We start from the raw sequence: 17372 nt of genomic DNA, 5'->3' as shown, positions 1-17372 counted from the left end.
TCAGATCTGAAAATGTCTTTATTTTTTAGAAAATGGATTCCAGGAAGGTTAAAAAGCAACACCAGAGGGTATAGGTGCAGAACTGGATGTAGTCATTCAAAGCATTCAAGTAAGAATATGGCAATATAAATATCCAAAAAGTATCTCTTAGGTATTCAAAACAAAACGTATAAGTCATTCCTAACTAATTTGAGCTTTACAGCATTTTCCTAGACAGGAAGGGGAAAAACAGTTAGCATTTAAAAGTCCTGAAAGCTTTTTCGTTGGTTAATTACATTAGATGGTTTGCCTTTGTCCAAATTCCTTCTTTTTTAAACATGGATAAAAGTATTACATGGGTCCACTGTTAAAACAGACAACATGTGGCAAATTAATTCTGGTATAATGTTTTCCAACAAAGCTTAGAAAATAAAGGTGTTGAGGTGGCTTTGGACTAAGTTTAATAGTCATCTCCTCTGCTGACAACTTCTTTACATGTTGGACGCAACAGGATGGTATGTTCAAATTGTGCTGTATATGATCCTTTAATGTCACATAATGGTGGATATGGATCTACAATGCCCAAGTCACACAGATTCTTCAGAGCCATCAAGTATTTACTTTCTCCCAAGCGATCCAGCCATCTGCGGCAGAAGGCAAGAGTGCCAAAGTTTTCATTGATGACATTTAACAAGTGTTTTGTTCTCGGAAGCCTAAGAGGAGAAAATCCAAAATTAATTGTTGGCAAAAGAGTTACGAACTGATTTCCCTCATTAAAAAAAGCCCAGACCTTAGCTGTGTCTTAGTAGTTGAAGTCCAAAAACTTTTATTGTTGCTCTTTCAACAATCAAAAGCCAGAATGTATAATAGCCCATACCTAATTATAGATGGCAGCTGAATAGGACACCAGCTGGAGGCCATCTTATCATGTTTATGTGTCTACGCGCACGCGCGTGCGTGTGTGTGTGTGTGTGTGTGTGTGTGTTATATTCCCCACTACAGACCTACTACAGGGTCTGTGAATTTCCTTTTGTGTGCAGCAAGCTCAAAGACCTGCATATAAAAGATGTAAATGCAGATTTCAATCATCTTCAAATGTTAAAAAAATTCAATGTAAATTGAAAGACACTGTAAATGGAAGTTTACCAAAGCAAAAACCTAGGAATGCTAGCAAAATAATCTCTGACATTTATGATTATCAGAAACTGGACTTGAAGAGAGCACGTGTGTGTGTGTGTGTGTGTGTGTGTGTGTGTGTGTGTAATTTTTATCTCAGTTAAAATGTTTAACAGGCTATTTTTTTTTCTTATTGTTGGGCTACAGAACTCTACATTCATGAATATACTATTTTGTATGTATGCCACATTTTTTAAAAATGCTGTTAACTCAGAAGAGATGCTAATTAGCCACATAAAATCAATCGTCTCGTCTCTCACCTTATTGGCACATGTCCAACATCAAAATTTTTCATGTAATGTGAACATTCCATATCATCATGAACAACACCTTTTCCTGTACTACCAAAGGTTTCAATTGCATATACTTCTCCTTCCTGAAAAATAAATAAGGGTCAAGGGGAGAGAAAGAAGAAAAATTCAGAACGAATCACAATTACCATCTCTCTTTCTCTCTCTCTCTTTTTGAGACAGAGTCTCTCTCTGTTGCCAGGCTGGAGTGCAGTGGTGAGATCTTGGCTCACTGCAACCTCCACTTTCCAGGTTCAAGCGATTCTCCTGCCTCAGCCTCCCGAGTAGGTGGGACTACAGGCACGTGCCACCATGCCTGGCTAATTTTTGTATTTTTAGTAGATACAAGGTTCCACCATCATGTTGGCCAGGCTGGTCTCAAACTCCTGACCTCACTCAGGTGATCTGCCTGCCTTGGTCTCTCAAAGTGCTGGGATTAACAGGCCTGAGCTACCGAGCCTGGCCTACAATTACCATCTCTTGAAGTCTACCTGATTAAGCAGCAACATGAAATAGCCCCTGGCAGTCCTTATCTAGCCTTGCCCTGCTTTATCTCCTTAGCACTTTTTGGTCTTTCTGCTTCCCCCTATGAATTTTGTTCACAGCTCTACCCCTAGAGCCTACTATAAAGAGACTGGCACCTGGGAATGCTCAATAAATATTCATTAAATGTTGAATAAACAACCCTTTCACAGCCCCAATTTCCACAACTGATTTAGTGCTGACTATACACAATTTGCAAATTCAAATGGCCCAATTCCTGGCAGGGTGAATATGGATGATAAGCAGCTAATTCTGGTCAGTATAACCATATACTTAACTACCACAACCTTCTGCTTGGCAGAAAAAAATGTCTTCCACGGAAGTAAAATGTTAGTGACACACATACCTCCATTCTTGTTGCCTCCCCTCCTTTCACAATCGGCACTGTTTTTCCAGCATGTATTCTATATTGCCCAATTGAATGTCCATTTAGATTACGGATTGGTTTCACTGTTGTAAAAAATAGGGAAATAAAAGTCATTCAGGATCTCAAGAAGCAAAAACAGATCTCTTACATTTTGGTACAGAGTTCAAGCATTTATTCAAAAACCAGGTATGGCTTTACTAAATAACCTTACATTAAGGTAGTTTAATATAAACTGGAATCTAGTGGAATATAAAAAGTAGTTAGTTGCAGTGTTATTAATACTAGAAGTAGGCCAGGTGCAGTGGCTCATGCCTGTAATCCCAGCACTCTGGGAGGCCGAGGCAAGCAGATCACCTGAGGTCAGGAGTTCGAGACCAGCCTGACCAACATGGCGAAACCCTGTCTCTACTACAAATACAAAAATTCGCTGGGTGTGGTGGTGGGGGCCTGTAATTCCAGCTACTCAGGAGGCTGAGGCAGGAGAATCACTTGAACCCGGGAAGCGGAGGTTGCCGTGAGCCAAGATCACATCACTGCACTTCAGCCTGGGCGAAAGCAACTCCGTCTCAAAAAAAAAAAAAAAAAAAAAAGGTGCTAGAAGGGAGGATGGAAGAAAGAAATACAGGATTAAGGGCACAAGAGAGGTCATCTAAGGAGGTACTGTTAACAACAAATAAAATGCCATGTACACAAATTATTAGAAACATAAAAAATACATATTTGTATTGTTACAGACCAAAAGATAATGTGAAAGATACTGTTAATATGACAGTATTATAAAACTTTATATCAACATTTCAAATGTTCAAAAAGAAAACCTATGTGGCTGAGACACAGTAATTAAGAAATAGAAGTAAGAAAGAAGAAAGAAAATCTAAACATCCCACTGTCCTGACAGCAATGACAGAATAGACAAATTGTGGCATATTCACATGAGGGAATAACATTCAACAATCAAAACAAAAAGCTAGGAATACATTTAACAACTGGAATAAAATGTCTAGCTTTTTTATTCCAGTTGTTTTAAAACTGACAAAATGAGCAGAAAAAGGCACAATTACATATATACTGTACAATTCCACATATATATAATAGTTCAAAATTAGGCAATAAAACTAGTTTAGGGATGCATAATTAGGTAGTAAAGACATAAAGAAAAGCAAATGAAAATCCTTTCATACTTGCAGTACTGATAAGCTAAATATATTTTAAAATTCAGACATCATTACTATTTCTCTAAGACCTGGCAAACTGACCCCACAAGCCAAGATGGTGGCTCACTAGAGGCAGGCTGCTGTAATTGGAAAGCAGTGTATTGCTGCTATGGTTTGAATGTATCCCCCAAAGGTCATGTATTGGGAATTTCATCCCCAGTGTGATGGTGTTGGGAGGTGGGACCTAACAGGAGGAGTTTGGGCCATGGAGGCACCACTCTCATCAATGAATTCATGCCATTATCTCAGGAGTGGGTTCCCTGTAAAGGACGAGTTTGACCACTTCTTGCTCTCTCTCTCAAACTTCTCATTGCCCTTCTGCCTAATGCCATAGGACGATGCAGCAAGAAGACCTTCACCAGATGCCAATCCCTCAATCTTCCCAGCCTCCAACACTGTGAGAAATCAATTTCTGTTCTTTATAAATTACCTAGTCTCAGGTATTCTGCTGTAGCAGCACAAAACGGACTAAGAAAACGAGACTGAGCGTCTTCTGGAATACTGGCAATATTCAATTTCTTGAGGAGTGAGGTTACGTAGCTTCTGCAATTGAGAAGCTGAGTTTTTATGCTTTGTGCATTTTGTGTTAATATTTCAAATTTTAAAAAAGGGCTAAAAACGGCCAGGTGCAGTGGCTCACGCCTGTAATCCCAACACTTTGGGAGGCCGAGGCAGGAGGATGACTTGAGGTCAGGAGTTCAAGACCAGTCTGGCCAACACAGTGAAACCCCATCTCTACTAAAAATACAAAAATTAGCTGGGCGTGGTGACACACACCTGTAGTCCCAGCTATTTGGGAGGCTGAGGCAGGAGAGTCACTTGAACCCGGGAGGCAGAGACTGCAGTGAAATGAAATTGCACCACTGTACTCCAGTCTGGGCGACAGAGTCTCAAAAAAAAAAAAAAAAAAAAAGGTTGGGGGGAGGTCTTAAAAAATTTAGCTCTATAACTCTAGAATCCTCAGTATGAGCTACCTTTCTTCTAGAGCAGAATTAAGTGGTCTGAAGCAATGAACAAGTATGTTACAAACTTAGTGGGACAGCAAGAAAAACAAATCAATTCACTCTTCACAACAACCTTCTTATATAAATGTGTCAAAGTTATCAGACTCAAACAGAGCTAGGGAAAGCCATGAAGAGAGGGTTCTCATGCTTATACACCTGATAATGAAAATGACTATGAAAACCATAACCTTGCACAAAGCCCACTGCAACCTTACACAAAAAAATACTTCTGCAAGGACATCTGCCCAACAACTGCCTGCCCAACCTCCGACTGGCGTCACTTTTGTTATTAATCTTTGGAGCCAAGGATAATTATTTCAAAACAATTATGTCATCCTCATTTTCGTCTTCAAAAACCTCTGTCTTCCTTACCTCCCTGATATGCACAAGTTTACTATGGCATTCCCACTGCAATGCTCTATTCCCAAACATCATTTTCTTTTAGAGAGCCTCTGTTTGTTATTTAGGTTGACAAGTAACAAGCCTATTTTAAAATTCAAACTTTGCAAAGTGACCCTTACAAGCCAATCAATTTTTTTAAAGAAAGTTTCTTAGCCATACCAACCTAATATGTTAGTTACACAGAAAAATGAGGGTACAGGGGAATTCATTTTTTACTTATGCAGGTTGTAACAGCACAGGCTAATTCTGGGACCAGTAATTTGTTAACAATCACTTTTTAATTCTTTTGCTTCCTGATCAAAGGAGATTAAGGTACTCCTTTGATGGCCCAGTTGTGCTATGTGTTTTGATTTGTTCTGGAAAGTTCAACCCGGAATCCATTTCTTCATCTCCCTATTATCATGATTTTTCCACATCCTCTCTGCTTAAACTATAAAAATGGATTGTTGCCTTAAACTAAGAACCCTGATCAATAAAATAACAGGGATCAAAAGAAGGGTACTGAAATAATGAAACCAAAAATGCTGCACTAGCTTCGTGGAAGAGGTAAAAGGGTAGATATTAAAAATCCCGATGTTGCAGGCTGGAATTATTATGCAGTGACTAAAACATTAAGTCAAACTGTCACCTACCATACCTTGAAAGGCAGACCACATACCAAACAAGTTGTAGAATTAGGAGAAAATGAAAGGAAAAAGAGAAGACATTGGTATATGTTGGCTAGTGTTGGAATTTACAAAAATTTCAGCAAATTCTCAAAAAAGAGAAATAACTAACTCTAGAGGTAGTCCCCCAAGCAGACTGCTACAGTGTGTACTCCAAGTTGACATAAGATTCACGAATTTGGAAATAGATTCTGTTCATTTGTAGCAGTGAACCTAGAAATCAGAAGGCCCACGTTCTAGTCCCATAAATTCCTCAAATTAACTTGGCATTTATGCTCTTAATCTCAGCTTCCTTTGGGTTAAGAATCTTGCTTCTGGGGAGCTCATAAAGTGTTAATAGAAGCAGCAACTCCTAAAACTGGTTCTAAGCTATTTAAAGAACTGGACAAAACATTTTCCAAAGAAAAGCACACTGGATATGAGATCTTCTAAATTCTAGCCTTTAAAAATCTTTTGCTTTCCTTATGGCTTTGGCTAGGATACAAAGAAAAGTATGTTTACCCTTACTAACAAACATAGTAAACTTAAATCATGTCTTAATGTAAAAATAAATTGTAAAAATTTCACATAACAGTAAGTAAAAGCCAAAAGTAGAATATGTGAATCGGCTGGGTGCGGTGCCTCACGCCTGTAATCCCAGACTTTGGGAGGCTGAGGCAGGCAGATCACCTAAGGTTGGGAGTTCAAGACCAGCCTGACCAACATGGAGAAACACCACATCTACTAAAAAAAAAAAAATAGCTGGGCGTGGTGGCGCATGTAATCCCAGCTACTCGGGAGGCTGAGGCAGGAGAACTGCTTGAACCTGGGAGGCGGAGGTTGTGATGAGCCGAGATCGTGCACCATTGTACTCCAGCCTGGGCAACAAGAGCAAAAGTCCCTCTCAAAAAAAAAAAAAAAAAAAAATCATGAGAATCATGAAAGGATATCTAATGCTATGATTTTTATTCTCCTCCACATGTGCTTTCACACTGAGAGGAGCCACTAGGGGAAAGGCTGAGTATGTAGAGAAAAGGGGTAGTAAGGTGGTATCTCAAAGGAGGTGGAGGATTAACACTGAAAAGAAGATCCTTAACGCAGTGTTTGAGCTAACAATTTAAAAAAATTTTAAAGAAAATACTGTATAGAAGACAGAATATTTCTTCCTTGAAGAACAGAGATAAAAACATAAGAATAGGGAGAAGGTGGGCAAATCCCGGCATTTGCCAATCCTGGTATTTTGCCATGTTCTTTATGCAACGTGGAAAAAATGTTAAAGAGTGTGTTAGGCTTGTTTGGCTATTTTTCTCATCAGGTAAGTAATTTCCTGGATGCGAAGAGCGATTTGGAAGAGCCTGAATAAGCACTGTATTCGTGGCACTAATCCCAGAATTAGGGTGAGAAGGGGACAGAATGACAAATATTTGTTGGATACTTAATAAATTCCAGGCACTATCACACAATTTACATTTCTCAAAATAAACTAGATACCATCAACCCTACTACAGTCAAGAAACTTGGGTATTGAGGTTATAGATTTATCTAAGACTCCAAGTAAAAACTGCCTGAACCCCAAAGTGTGTTTTCTTCATTATCCCACACCTCCTACCTAAGTGTGAGTAACATCAAGAGTATTCTGGGCCGGGTACAGTGGCTCACGCCTGTAATCCCAGCACTTCAGGAGGCCAAGGTGGGCAGATCGCCTGATCTGGCCAACATGATGAAGCCCCATCTCCACTAAAAAAAAAAGGTCCAAAAATTAGCCAGCATGGTGACACACACCTGTAATCCCAACTACTCGGGAGGCTGAGCTTATAGTGATCCAAGACTGCACCACTGCTCTCCAGCCTGGGTGACAGAACGAGTAAGACTCTGTCTCAATAAATAAATAAATAAATAAGTAAATAAGTATTCTGCTTTGCACTTGTGTTCACAGGATTAGAGATCTTAAAGAGAATATCTGAAAATCAAATAATAAAGAAGTTAAAGATATAGATGAGAGAAGAATTAAAGCTGCCAACACAGGGTCTAGGCAGGAGGAAGGGAAATGAAACCTTGAAGAACAATGAAATGGAAGAATATCTTGATATCAAAAAACATATATAGGCTGGGCACGGTGACTCATGCCTGTAATCCCAGCACTGTGGGAAGCCGAGGCGGGCGGATCATGAGGTCAAGAGATTGAGACCATCCTGGCAAATATAGTGAAACCCCGTCTCTACTAAAAATACAAAAATAAATTAGCTGGGTGTAGTGGCGCATGCCTGTAATCCCAGCTACTTGAGAGGCTGAGGCAGAAGAATCGCTTGAACCCGGGAAGCGGAGGTTGCCATGAACCAAGATCGCGCCACTGCACTCTAGCCTGGGCGACAGAGCGAGATTGCGTCTCAAAAAAAAAAAAAAAAAGCATATATATTAGAAATAAAAAGAAATATTTAAAAAAAAATACAAAAATTAGCCAGGTGTGATAGTGTACATCTGCAGTCCCAGCTACTCGGGAAGCTGAGCGCACTCCACCGAGTGCTTGAGCAAGGGGGTTGGGCTGCAACCGTGCCACTGCACTCCAGCCTGGACAACAGAGGAAGACTCTTTTTTATTTTTTTCCCCAGACGAAGTCTCACTCTGTCGCCCAGGCTGGAGTGCAATGGTGCAATCTTGACTCACTGCAACCTCTGCCTCCTGGCTTCAAGCGATTCTCCTGCCTCAGCCTCCCGAGTAGCTGAGATTACAGGTGTGTGCCATCACGCCTGGCTATTTTTTTTTTGTATTTAGTAGAGACAGGGTTTTACCGTGTTGGCCAGGCTGGTCTCAAACTCCTGACCTCAGGTGACCCACCCACTTTGGCCTCCCAAAGTTTTGGGATTACAGGCGTGAGCCACCACGTCTGGCAGACTCTGTCTAAAAAAAGAGTTGGGCACGGTGGCTCATGCCTGTAATCCCAGCACTTTGGGAGGCCGAGGTGGGCGGATCACCTGACGTCTGGAGTTCGAGACCAGCCTGGCCAACATGACAAAACCCCGTCTCTACTAAAAATACAAAAAGCAGCCAACTATGGTGGCACACGTCTGTAATCTCAGCTACTCAGGAGGCTGAGGTAGGAGAATGGCTTGAATGGCTCGAACCTGGGAGGCAAAGGTTGCAGTGAGCTGAGATCGTGCCACTGCACTCCAGCCTGGGTGACAGAGCAAGACTCCATCTCAAAAAAAAAATTGTGGCCGGGCGTGGGGGCGGGCACCTGTAACCCCAGCTAATGAGGAGGATGAGGCAGAATCGCTTGAACCCAGGAGGCAAAGGTTGCAGTGAGCCGAGATTGCACCATTGCACCCCAGCCTGAGCAACAGAGTGAGACTCTGTCTCAAAAAAAAGTTTAAGTCTGGTAATAAATTTCAGTATTTAGACATGAAAGAGGACTGTTATGTTTGTGGTAACTGTCTATATAGAAGGCACGGTCAGGTTCCAGAGGAAGAATCACTTCTGCTCTTGGTAGAAACACATAATGGGCAACAGGAAATGCAAAGAATGCTGAATGGTGTGAATTTACTAAGTAAGAGGCAAGAAAACAACATGAGAGTCTCCACTCACAGTCTACAAAGAGAGACAGAATTCTGTTAAAGGAAATATAGAAAATATTCTATAAGGAAGTTATTACAGCAGGATCACAGAGAATAATGAGCACAGATGAGGGAGGAGGATGGTGGCTGGGGGATGGTCAGACAGACCTGGGAGCCGGAGGAGGACTGCACTGACAGAGATTAACGTACAGCACCAGAAAGCACAGGGGACTCTGGGAGTATATACTTGAGGTAGTCACTGGTAAAGACTAGAAGGCAAAGGAACTTGGGAATTAAAGTGATACAGAAGGAACTGGCCTCCAAATTCTGAATGTGATTCCAAAAAACCAGACTAGGAGCAGTGGCTCACACCTGTTATCCCTGCACTTTGGGAGGCTGAGGTGGGAGGATCGCTTGAGCTCAGTAGTTCAAAACCAGACTGAGCAACACAGTGAGACTTTGTCTCTACAAAAAAATTAAAAATCAGCCGGGCATGGTGGCCCACACCTGTAGTCCCAACTACCTGGGAGGGCTAAGGTGGGAGGATCGCTTAAGCCTGGGAGGTTGAAACTACAGTGAGCTGTGGTTGCACCACTGCGCTCCAGCATGGATGACGGAACGATACCCTGTCTTTAAAAAACAAACAAAACAAAAAACAACAACAAAAAAAAATCACAATGAGAAGTCATCAATGGCAAGAGACCTGGCTTCTCTCAGCCTTGATTTGACTAGTCACAGAAACAGGCTGCACATTTTGGCTGCCCTAGGATATTTCCTCAGGTGTTTTCTTATCAGCTAACAGAGTGGCTTGGCAATAGTTTCCAGTTAGTTACAACACTACTCCTACCATGCTCTAAGCAGGTCATTTCCCGTCTTCTTTCCTTGAATTCCCAAGATAGAAACATGAAGCAGCTGACCCAAAGAAAGCACTCGACAATAGTTTGTAAAATCAATTTCAAAATAAGATATATTTTAAAAGAACATACCTTGATATGTCTTCCCATCTATTTCAACTTCATAGGACTCCATAACTTCTTGGATGGCCTCACCAACATCACACAGACGAACATCAATTCCAGCACACTAAAAAAAGAGTAACATATGCTTTATTATTCAAAGTGCAAAATTTTCACAGCAACTTAATTTTGTAACATTTAAAAACAAGGGACAATCAGAAAAACTGCTTTGTACATTGTAACTTCCTGTTTAAAATACTTTGCAGAGGATTATGGGAGGATAGTGAAGTATTAAGCACCAGGAATCTGCCTCCCTAAATAGACAACAAGTGCACTGACAAAATCTGTCTAATGTAAGTACTTGGGAACTCTGGAGTCTACTGAAGCCTTGCAACTTCCAGGGGAATAATGGGATGGTCAAGTGTGGTTATTTCCATCCATTTTAGCTCTCAGCACAGTAGCAGCACTGCTACATACCGTTCCATAAACTCGTGGTTGGCTCGTGTTCCTGGAGCAACACGCACACAGCTTGGGGGTATGTGAGTAGTCAAAACAGTCTATGTCCTAAACATCAGGGATCTGTGCTTTGATCCCTGGTTGCTGCTTCTGGTCACATAGGCGCAGATACAGAAGCGGCCACTGTTGTTGCATCTCCCCTCATAGTTGCAAACCTCAGCGCTTACACACCCCTGTGGCTGAAGTGACTTTCAGAGGATTTAAATGGTGAGCACCCCTTTCCCCTCCACTCCCTCACACTCAGCATGGCCTCCCGTCCATACTCATTTTTCTTGTTCTCCCCCTCTGGGGCCCAGATATTAAAGACTAGGTCATTCAAAAACAACTGCATATATGAGAAAATTCTAAAAGTCAGCACACATGCCCAGGGAAAGACCTGAGAAAACCTGAAGTTCACACCTCAGGTGTATCCTTGGCAGAGATTGGTTACAAGCATGAAAAACAAAAAAACCAACACAAAAAATCTAAAAGAAATGCTGGGGAAGGGGGCATATCTGATTTTCAGAATTACCATATTACATTGAAATAGGCAGTGTTCAACATAAAGTCACAAGGCATACAAGGAAATAAGAACACCCATCAAAGGAAAATAATAAATCGACAGAAACTATCCCTGAAAAAAAACCTGATGGCAGATCTACTACTACACAAAGCCTTCAAAACAACTCTTCTAAAGATGCTTAAAAAATTAAAGGAAGACATTGAGAGAGCCAAAAAAAAAAAAAAATGTATGAACAAAATGAAAATATCAAAAAAGAAATAGAAAATCTAAAAGAAAAAGAAATTTCTGGAGCTGAAAAGTACAGTAACTGAAATGAAAAATTCACAAGGAGAATTCAAAAGTATTTGAGCAGGCAAAAAAAAGAACCATCAAACCTGAAGATAAGGACAAGGGAAATCACCAAGCCTAAGAATAAAAAAGATTAAAGTGAACAGAACCTCAGGGACCTGTATATCAAGTATACCAATATATGCATTACGGAAATTTTCAGAAGAAGTAGAAAGGTAAACAATAATTGAAAAAGTAATGACTGGAAACTCCCCATATTTGATGAAATACAAGAATATAACATCCAAGAAGTTCAAAGAACTCCAAAAAAGATGAACTCAAAGAAACCCACACACACACACACAAAATGATAATCAAACTTTCTAAAGCACAAAGAAGGAAACCTGAAAGCAACAAGAAAGAAGTGATTCACTATATAAAAGGGATGCTCAATTAGACTTCAAGCACATTTCAAACTAGAAACTTTGAAGGCTAGAAGGCAGCAATGCAACATATTCAAAGTGCTAACTAAAAGAAAAAAAGCTGTCACCCATGAATCCTATCTGGGAAAACTGTCCTTCAAAAATGAGAAAGAAATCAGGCTAGGCGTGGTGGCTCATGTCTGTAATCCCAGCACGCTGGAAGGCCAAGGTGGGAGGATCACTTGAACCCAGGAGCTCAAGACCAGCCTGGCCAACAAAGTGAGACCCCCATCTCTATAAAAAAGTTTTAAAAATTAGCAAGGTATTGTAGCACACGCCTATAGTCCCAGCTACTTGGAGAACTGAGGTGGGAGGATTTCCTGAGCCCAGAAGGTCGAGGATGCAGTGAGCCATGATCATACCACTGCGCTCCAGCCTGGGCAACAGAGCAAAACCCTGTTTCAATTCTAAAAAAAAAAAAAAAAATTATATTAAAAAAAAAGTGAGGGGGAAATTAAGATTCCCAGATGAAAGCTGATGGAGTTCATTACTACTAGACCAGGCCTGCAAGAAGTGCTCAAGAAATGCCCTGCAAAGGATACTATGTAGTAACTTGAAGCCATATGAATTTTTTAAAAATCTCAATAAAGTAAAAAAGGCCAATTGTAACAACTAGTATTATTCTAACAATAGTCTGCAAACACTATTTGTTTTCCACATGACTTAACGAACTAATATATTTACTTTTTTTTTTTTTTTTCTTGTTGAAACGGAGTTTTGCTCTGTCGCCAGGCTGGAGTGCAGTGGCGCAATCTCGGCTGACTGCAACCTCCGTCTCCTGGGTACAAGCCATTCTCCTGCCTCAGCCTCCTGAGTAGCTGGGACTACAGGCGCATGCCACTAAGCCTAGCTAATTTTTGTACTTTTAGTAGAGACGGGGTTTCACCACGTTGGCCAGAACGGTCTCAATCTCTTGACCTTGTGATCCGCCCGCCTCGGCCTCCCAAGAGCTGGGATTACAGGCACGAGCCACCGCGCCCGGCCAAAATTATTTTTATTCTAAAGGCTAGTATTATTATTAACTTTGGTTTATAATTCCATATTCTATTTTTTACATAATTCAAGAGACTAATGCATTTAAAAGAATTATTAGGCCGGACACAGTGGCTCATGCCTGTAATCTCAACACTTTGGGAAGCCAAGGTGGGAGGATGGCTTGTGACCAGGAGTTCCAGACCAGCCTGGGCAAGATAGCAAGACCCTGTATCTACAAAAAATTTAAAGTATTATTTTATTGTTTAAATTAGCTGGGTGTAGTGGTACATGCCTGTGGTCCTGGCTACTTGGGAGCTGAGGCAGGAATCTGCTTGAGCCCAGTAGGTCAAGGCTGCAGTGAACTGTGTTCATACCACTGTACTCCAGCCTGGGTAACAAGGGAGACCTGCCTCAAAAAAAAAAAAAAAATCCCAACAAAGGAAAACTTCGAACCTGATGGCTTCCACTGGTTAATTCTACCAAACATTTAAAGAACTAATACCTCCCCAAACTTTTCTAAAAACCTCAAGAGAATACTTTCTAAGTCATTACATGAAACCAGCATTACTCTGATACCAAAGCGAGGCAAAGACACTATAAGAAAACTATAGGCCAATATTCTAATGAACACTGATGAAAAATCCTTAACAAAATATTAACAAACCAAGTTCGACTGCATATTAAAAGGAATACACACCACGACTTAGTGGGATTTATTCCAAAGATGGTTCAACATAAGAAAAACAGATCAATCTAATACACATTAACAGAATGAAGAAAAATAACCATATGACTGTCTGAATTGATGCAGAAAAAGCATGACAAAATTCAACACCCTTTCATGATGAAAGGCTCAACAAATTAAGAACAGAAGTAAACCACCTCAACGTAATAAAAGCCATCTATGAAAAACCTACAGCTAACATCATACTCAATGGTCAAAGATGGAAAGCTTTCCTCTAAGATCACAAACAAGGCAAGGAAGGATATCCACTTTTGCCGTTTTTACTCAACATAGGTCAGAACAATCAGGCAAGAAAAATAAAAAGGCATCTAAATTGGGATGGAAGTAAAACTATCTCTGTTCACAGATTATATGATCTTACCTAGGGAAAACCCTAAAGATTCCACACAAAAGAAGTGTCAGAATAAATTAATTCAACCAAGTACAAGATACAAAGTCAAAACATAAAAATCAGTTGCATTTCTACATACTAACAATGAACAACCTGAAAAGGAAATTACAAAAACAATTCCATTAACAATAACTAAAAAAAAAAACCTTAGGAATTAACCCCAAGAAGGTGAAACACATTAAAACACATGTACAATGAATACTATAAAACGTTGCTGAAATAAATTAAAGACATAAATGGAAACACATCTGATACGGTTTGACTCTGTGTCCCCACCCAAATCTCCTCTCGAAGTGTAATCCCCATGTGCTGAGAGAGGGAGGTGATAGGATCATGGGGGTGGTTCCCCCATGTTGTTCTCATGATAGGAAGTTCTCATGAGACCTGATAGTTTTATAAACATCTGGCACTTCCCCTGCTTGCAGTTCTCTCTCCCGCTGCCATGTGAAGAAGGTCTTTGCTTTCCCTTTGCCTTTTGCCTTGATTCTTAGTTTCCTGAGGCCTCCCCACTGATGTGGAACTGTGGATAATTAAACTTCTTTCCGTTATGAATTACCCAGTCTCAGGTATTTCTTTATAGCAGTGTGAAAATGAACTAACGCAACATCTCATGTCTATGAATTAGAAGACTTAGTATTATTAAAATGTCAATACCATCTGAAGCCATCTACACATTCAACACAATCCCTATCAAAATCCATTTGGTGGTTTTTGCAGAAAAAAAAAATCCTAAATTCGTATGGAATCTCAAGACATCCTAGATAGACAAACAATTTTGAAAAAGAACAAAGATGGAGAATTTACACTTCTCAATTTCAAAACTTACAACAAAACTACAGTAATCAAAACAGTGTGGACATCAGACACAATAGTTCATGCCTGTAATCCCAGCACTCTGGGAGGCTGAGGCAGGAGGACTGCTTGAGGCCAGGACTTCAAGACCAACCTGAGCAACACAGTGAGACTTGTCTCTATAAAAAACAAGTAAAATTGATGGGTACGGTGGCATGAGCCTGTAGTTCCAACTACTTATGAGGATGAAGTAGAAGAACTGCTTAAACCCAGGAAGTACAGGTTGCAGCGAGCCAAGATCACACCACTGCGCTCCAGCTTGGCTGACAGAGCAAGACCCTGTCTCAAAACCAAAACCAAAACCAAACCAAACCAAAAAAACCCAATGTGGTATTGACATAAAGACAGACATATAAACCAATACAATAAAATGAAGAGCCCAGAAATAAACCCTCACTTACAAACACAAATGATTTCTTTTTTTTTTTTTGGGACAGGGTCTTGCTTTGTTACCCAGGCTGGAATGCAGTGGCGTAATCTTGTCTCACTGAGGCCTCAACCTCCCTGGGCTCACGTGATCCTCCCACCAGAGCCTCTTGAGTAGCTGGGACCACAAGGGTGCACCATCACACCTGGCTAATTTGTTTAATTTTTGGTAGAGTTGGGGTCTTGCTATCTTACCCAGGCTAGACTTTAACTACTGAGCTCAAATGATCCTCCCACCTCGGACTCCAAAAGGGCTGAGATTATAGGCACGAGGCACTGTGCCTGACCCAGATGAGCTTTGACAAGGGTGTCAAAACCACTGAAAAGCAAAAGAACAGTCTTAACAAATGGTGCTGGGAAAACTGGACATTCACATGCAAAAGAATGAATGTGGACCCTTACTTAACACCATATAAAAAATTAACTCAAAATGGATCAAAGACCTAAGTTGAAGACCTGAAACTATAAATACCTTAAAAGGAAATGGAGTAAAAGCTTCATGACATTAGATTTAGCAATGATTTACTGGATATGACACCAAAGGCACAGGCAACAAAAGAAAAAATAGACAAACTGGACTTCATGACAACATTTTATGCTTCAAAACACAATATCCGGAGTAAAAAGGTAACCCACAATATGAGAAAAAAGATTTTCAAATAATATATCTGATACCGGATTAACATCCAGAATCTATACAGAATTCCTAAAACTCAACAACAAACGACTCAATTAAAAAACAGGCAAAGAGCTGGGCATGGTGGATCATGCCTGTAATCCCAGCACTTTGGGAGGACAAGGTGAGGGTGCAGCTCGAGCTCAGGAATTCAAGATCAGCCTGGGCAACAAAGCAACACCCCCAATCTCTATTTTTTTTTTTTTGAGATGGAGTCTCGCTCAGTCGCCCAGGCTGGCGTGCAGTGGGGCGATCTCGGCTCACTGCAAGCTCTGCCTCCCAGGTTCACGCCATTCTCCTGCCTCAGCCTCCTCAGTAGCTGGAACCACAGGCGCCCGCCACCACGCACAGCTAATTTTTTTTTTTGGTATTTTTAGTAGAGACGGGGTTTCACCATGTTAGCCAGGATGGTCTCCATCTCCTGACTTCGTGATCCACCTGCCTCGGCCTCTCAAAGTGCTGGGATTACAGGCGTGAGCCACCACATCCGGCCTACATTTTTTAATTAAAAAATAAATAAATAAAAACGTGCAAAAAACTTGAATAGACATTTCTCCAAAGATTAAAAACAAAAAAACAAAAACTACCCAGAAAATAGTGTTGGCAAGGAAATGGAAAAATTGGAGCCTTTCCTTGCGTACTGTTGGTGGGAATGAAAATGGTACAGCCACTGTGGAAAGTAGTAGAGAAGATACTCAAAAAGTTTAAAAAGATATAATTACCAGATGATTCCCAAATCCACTTCTGGGTATATACCCAAGAATTGAAAACAGACCTTGAAGAGGTATCTATACACCCGTATTCATAGCAGCAATATTCACAATAGCTAAAACATCGGAGCAATCCAAGTGTCTATCAGTGGATGAATGGATAAGCAAAAATGTGGTATATACACACAATAGATTATTTAGCCTTAAGGAAGTAAATTCTGACATATGCTACAACATAGGTGAACCTTGAGTACATTGTGCTAAGTGAAATAAACCAGTCACGAAACAACAAACACTATATGAGGTACTTACAGCAGTCAAAATCATATATAGTAGAATGGTGGCTGCCAGGGTAGGGGGAGAAGAGGAAATTGGGAGTTACTGTTTAATGAGTATAGAGTTTCAGTTTTACAACATGAAGAGTAAACAGAGAAGAATGGTGATAATGGCTGCACAATATTATGAATGTACTTAATACCAATGAACAACATACTTAAAAACGGCCGGGCGCGGTGAATCACGCCTGTAATCCCAGCACTTTGGGAGGCCAAGGCGGGAGGATCACTTGAGATCAGGAGTTTGAGACCAGCCTGGCCAGCATGGTGAAACCCCATCTCTATTAGAAACATAAAAATTAGCCGGGAGTGGTTGTGCGTGCCTGTAATCCCAACAACTCGGGAGGCTGAGGCAGGAGTATCACTTGA

General features: G+C 40.7%; 1 protein-coding gene across 2 annotated transcripts in view; it reads right to left on the bottom strand.

Annotated features, from left to right (window-relative positions):
• The window catches only part of METAP2 (methionyl aminopeptidase 2), a 41020-nt gene continuing 23648 nt past the window's right edge, over window positions 1-17372 (bottom strand). For both annotated transcript variants that reach the window (XM_004053693.4, XM_019038968.4), the window contains exons 8-11: window positions 10157-10253; window positions 2335-2438; window positions 1416-1531; window positions 1-692 (exon numbers count right to left, since the gene is read on the bottom strand). In XM_004053693.4, coding sequence (XP_004053741.3) covers window positions 440-692; window positions 1416-1531; window positions 2335-2438; window positions 10157-10253 — 570 coding nt within the window. In that variant the 3' untranslated portion in view covers window positions 1-439. The remainder of the gene's footprint in view (window positions 693-1415; window positions 1532-2334; window positions 2439-10156; window positions 10254-17372) is intronic.

Source organism: Gorilla gorilla, chromosome 10 (assembly GCF_029281585.2).
Source record: "Gorilla gorilla gorilla isolate KB3781 chromosome 10, NHGRI_mGorGor1-v2.1_pri, whole genome shotgun sequence".
Classification (NCBI taxonomy): Eukaryota; Metazoa; Chordata; class Mammalia; order Primates; family Hominidae; genus Gorilla; species Gorilla gorilla.
This window is presented reverse-complemented; position numbering and strand designations above follow the sequence as displayed.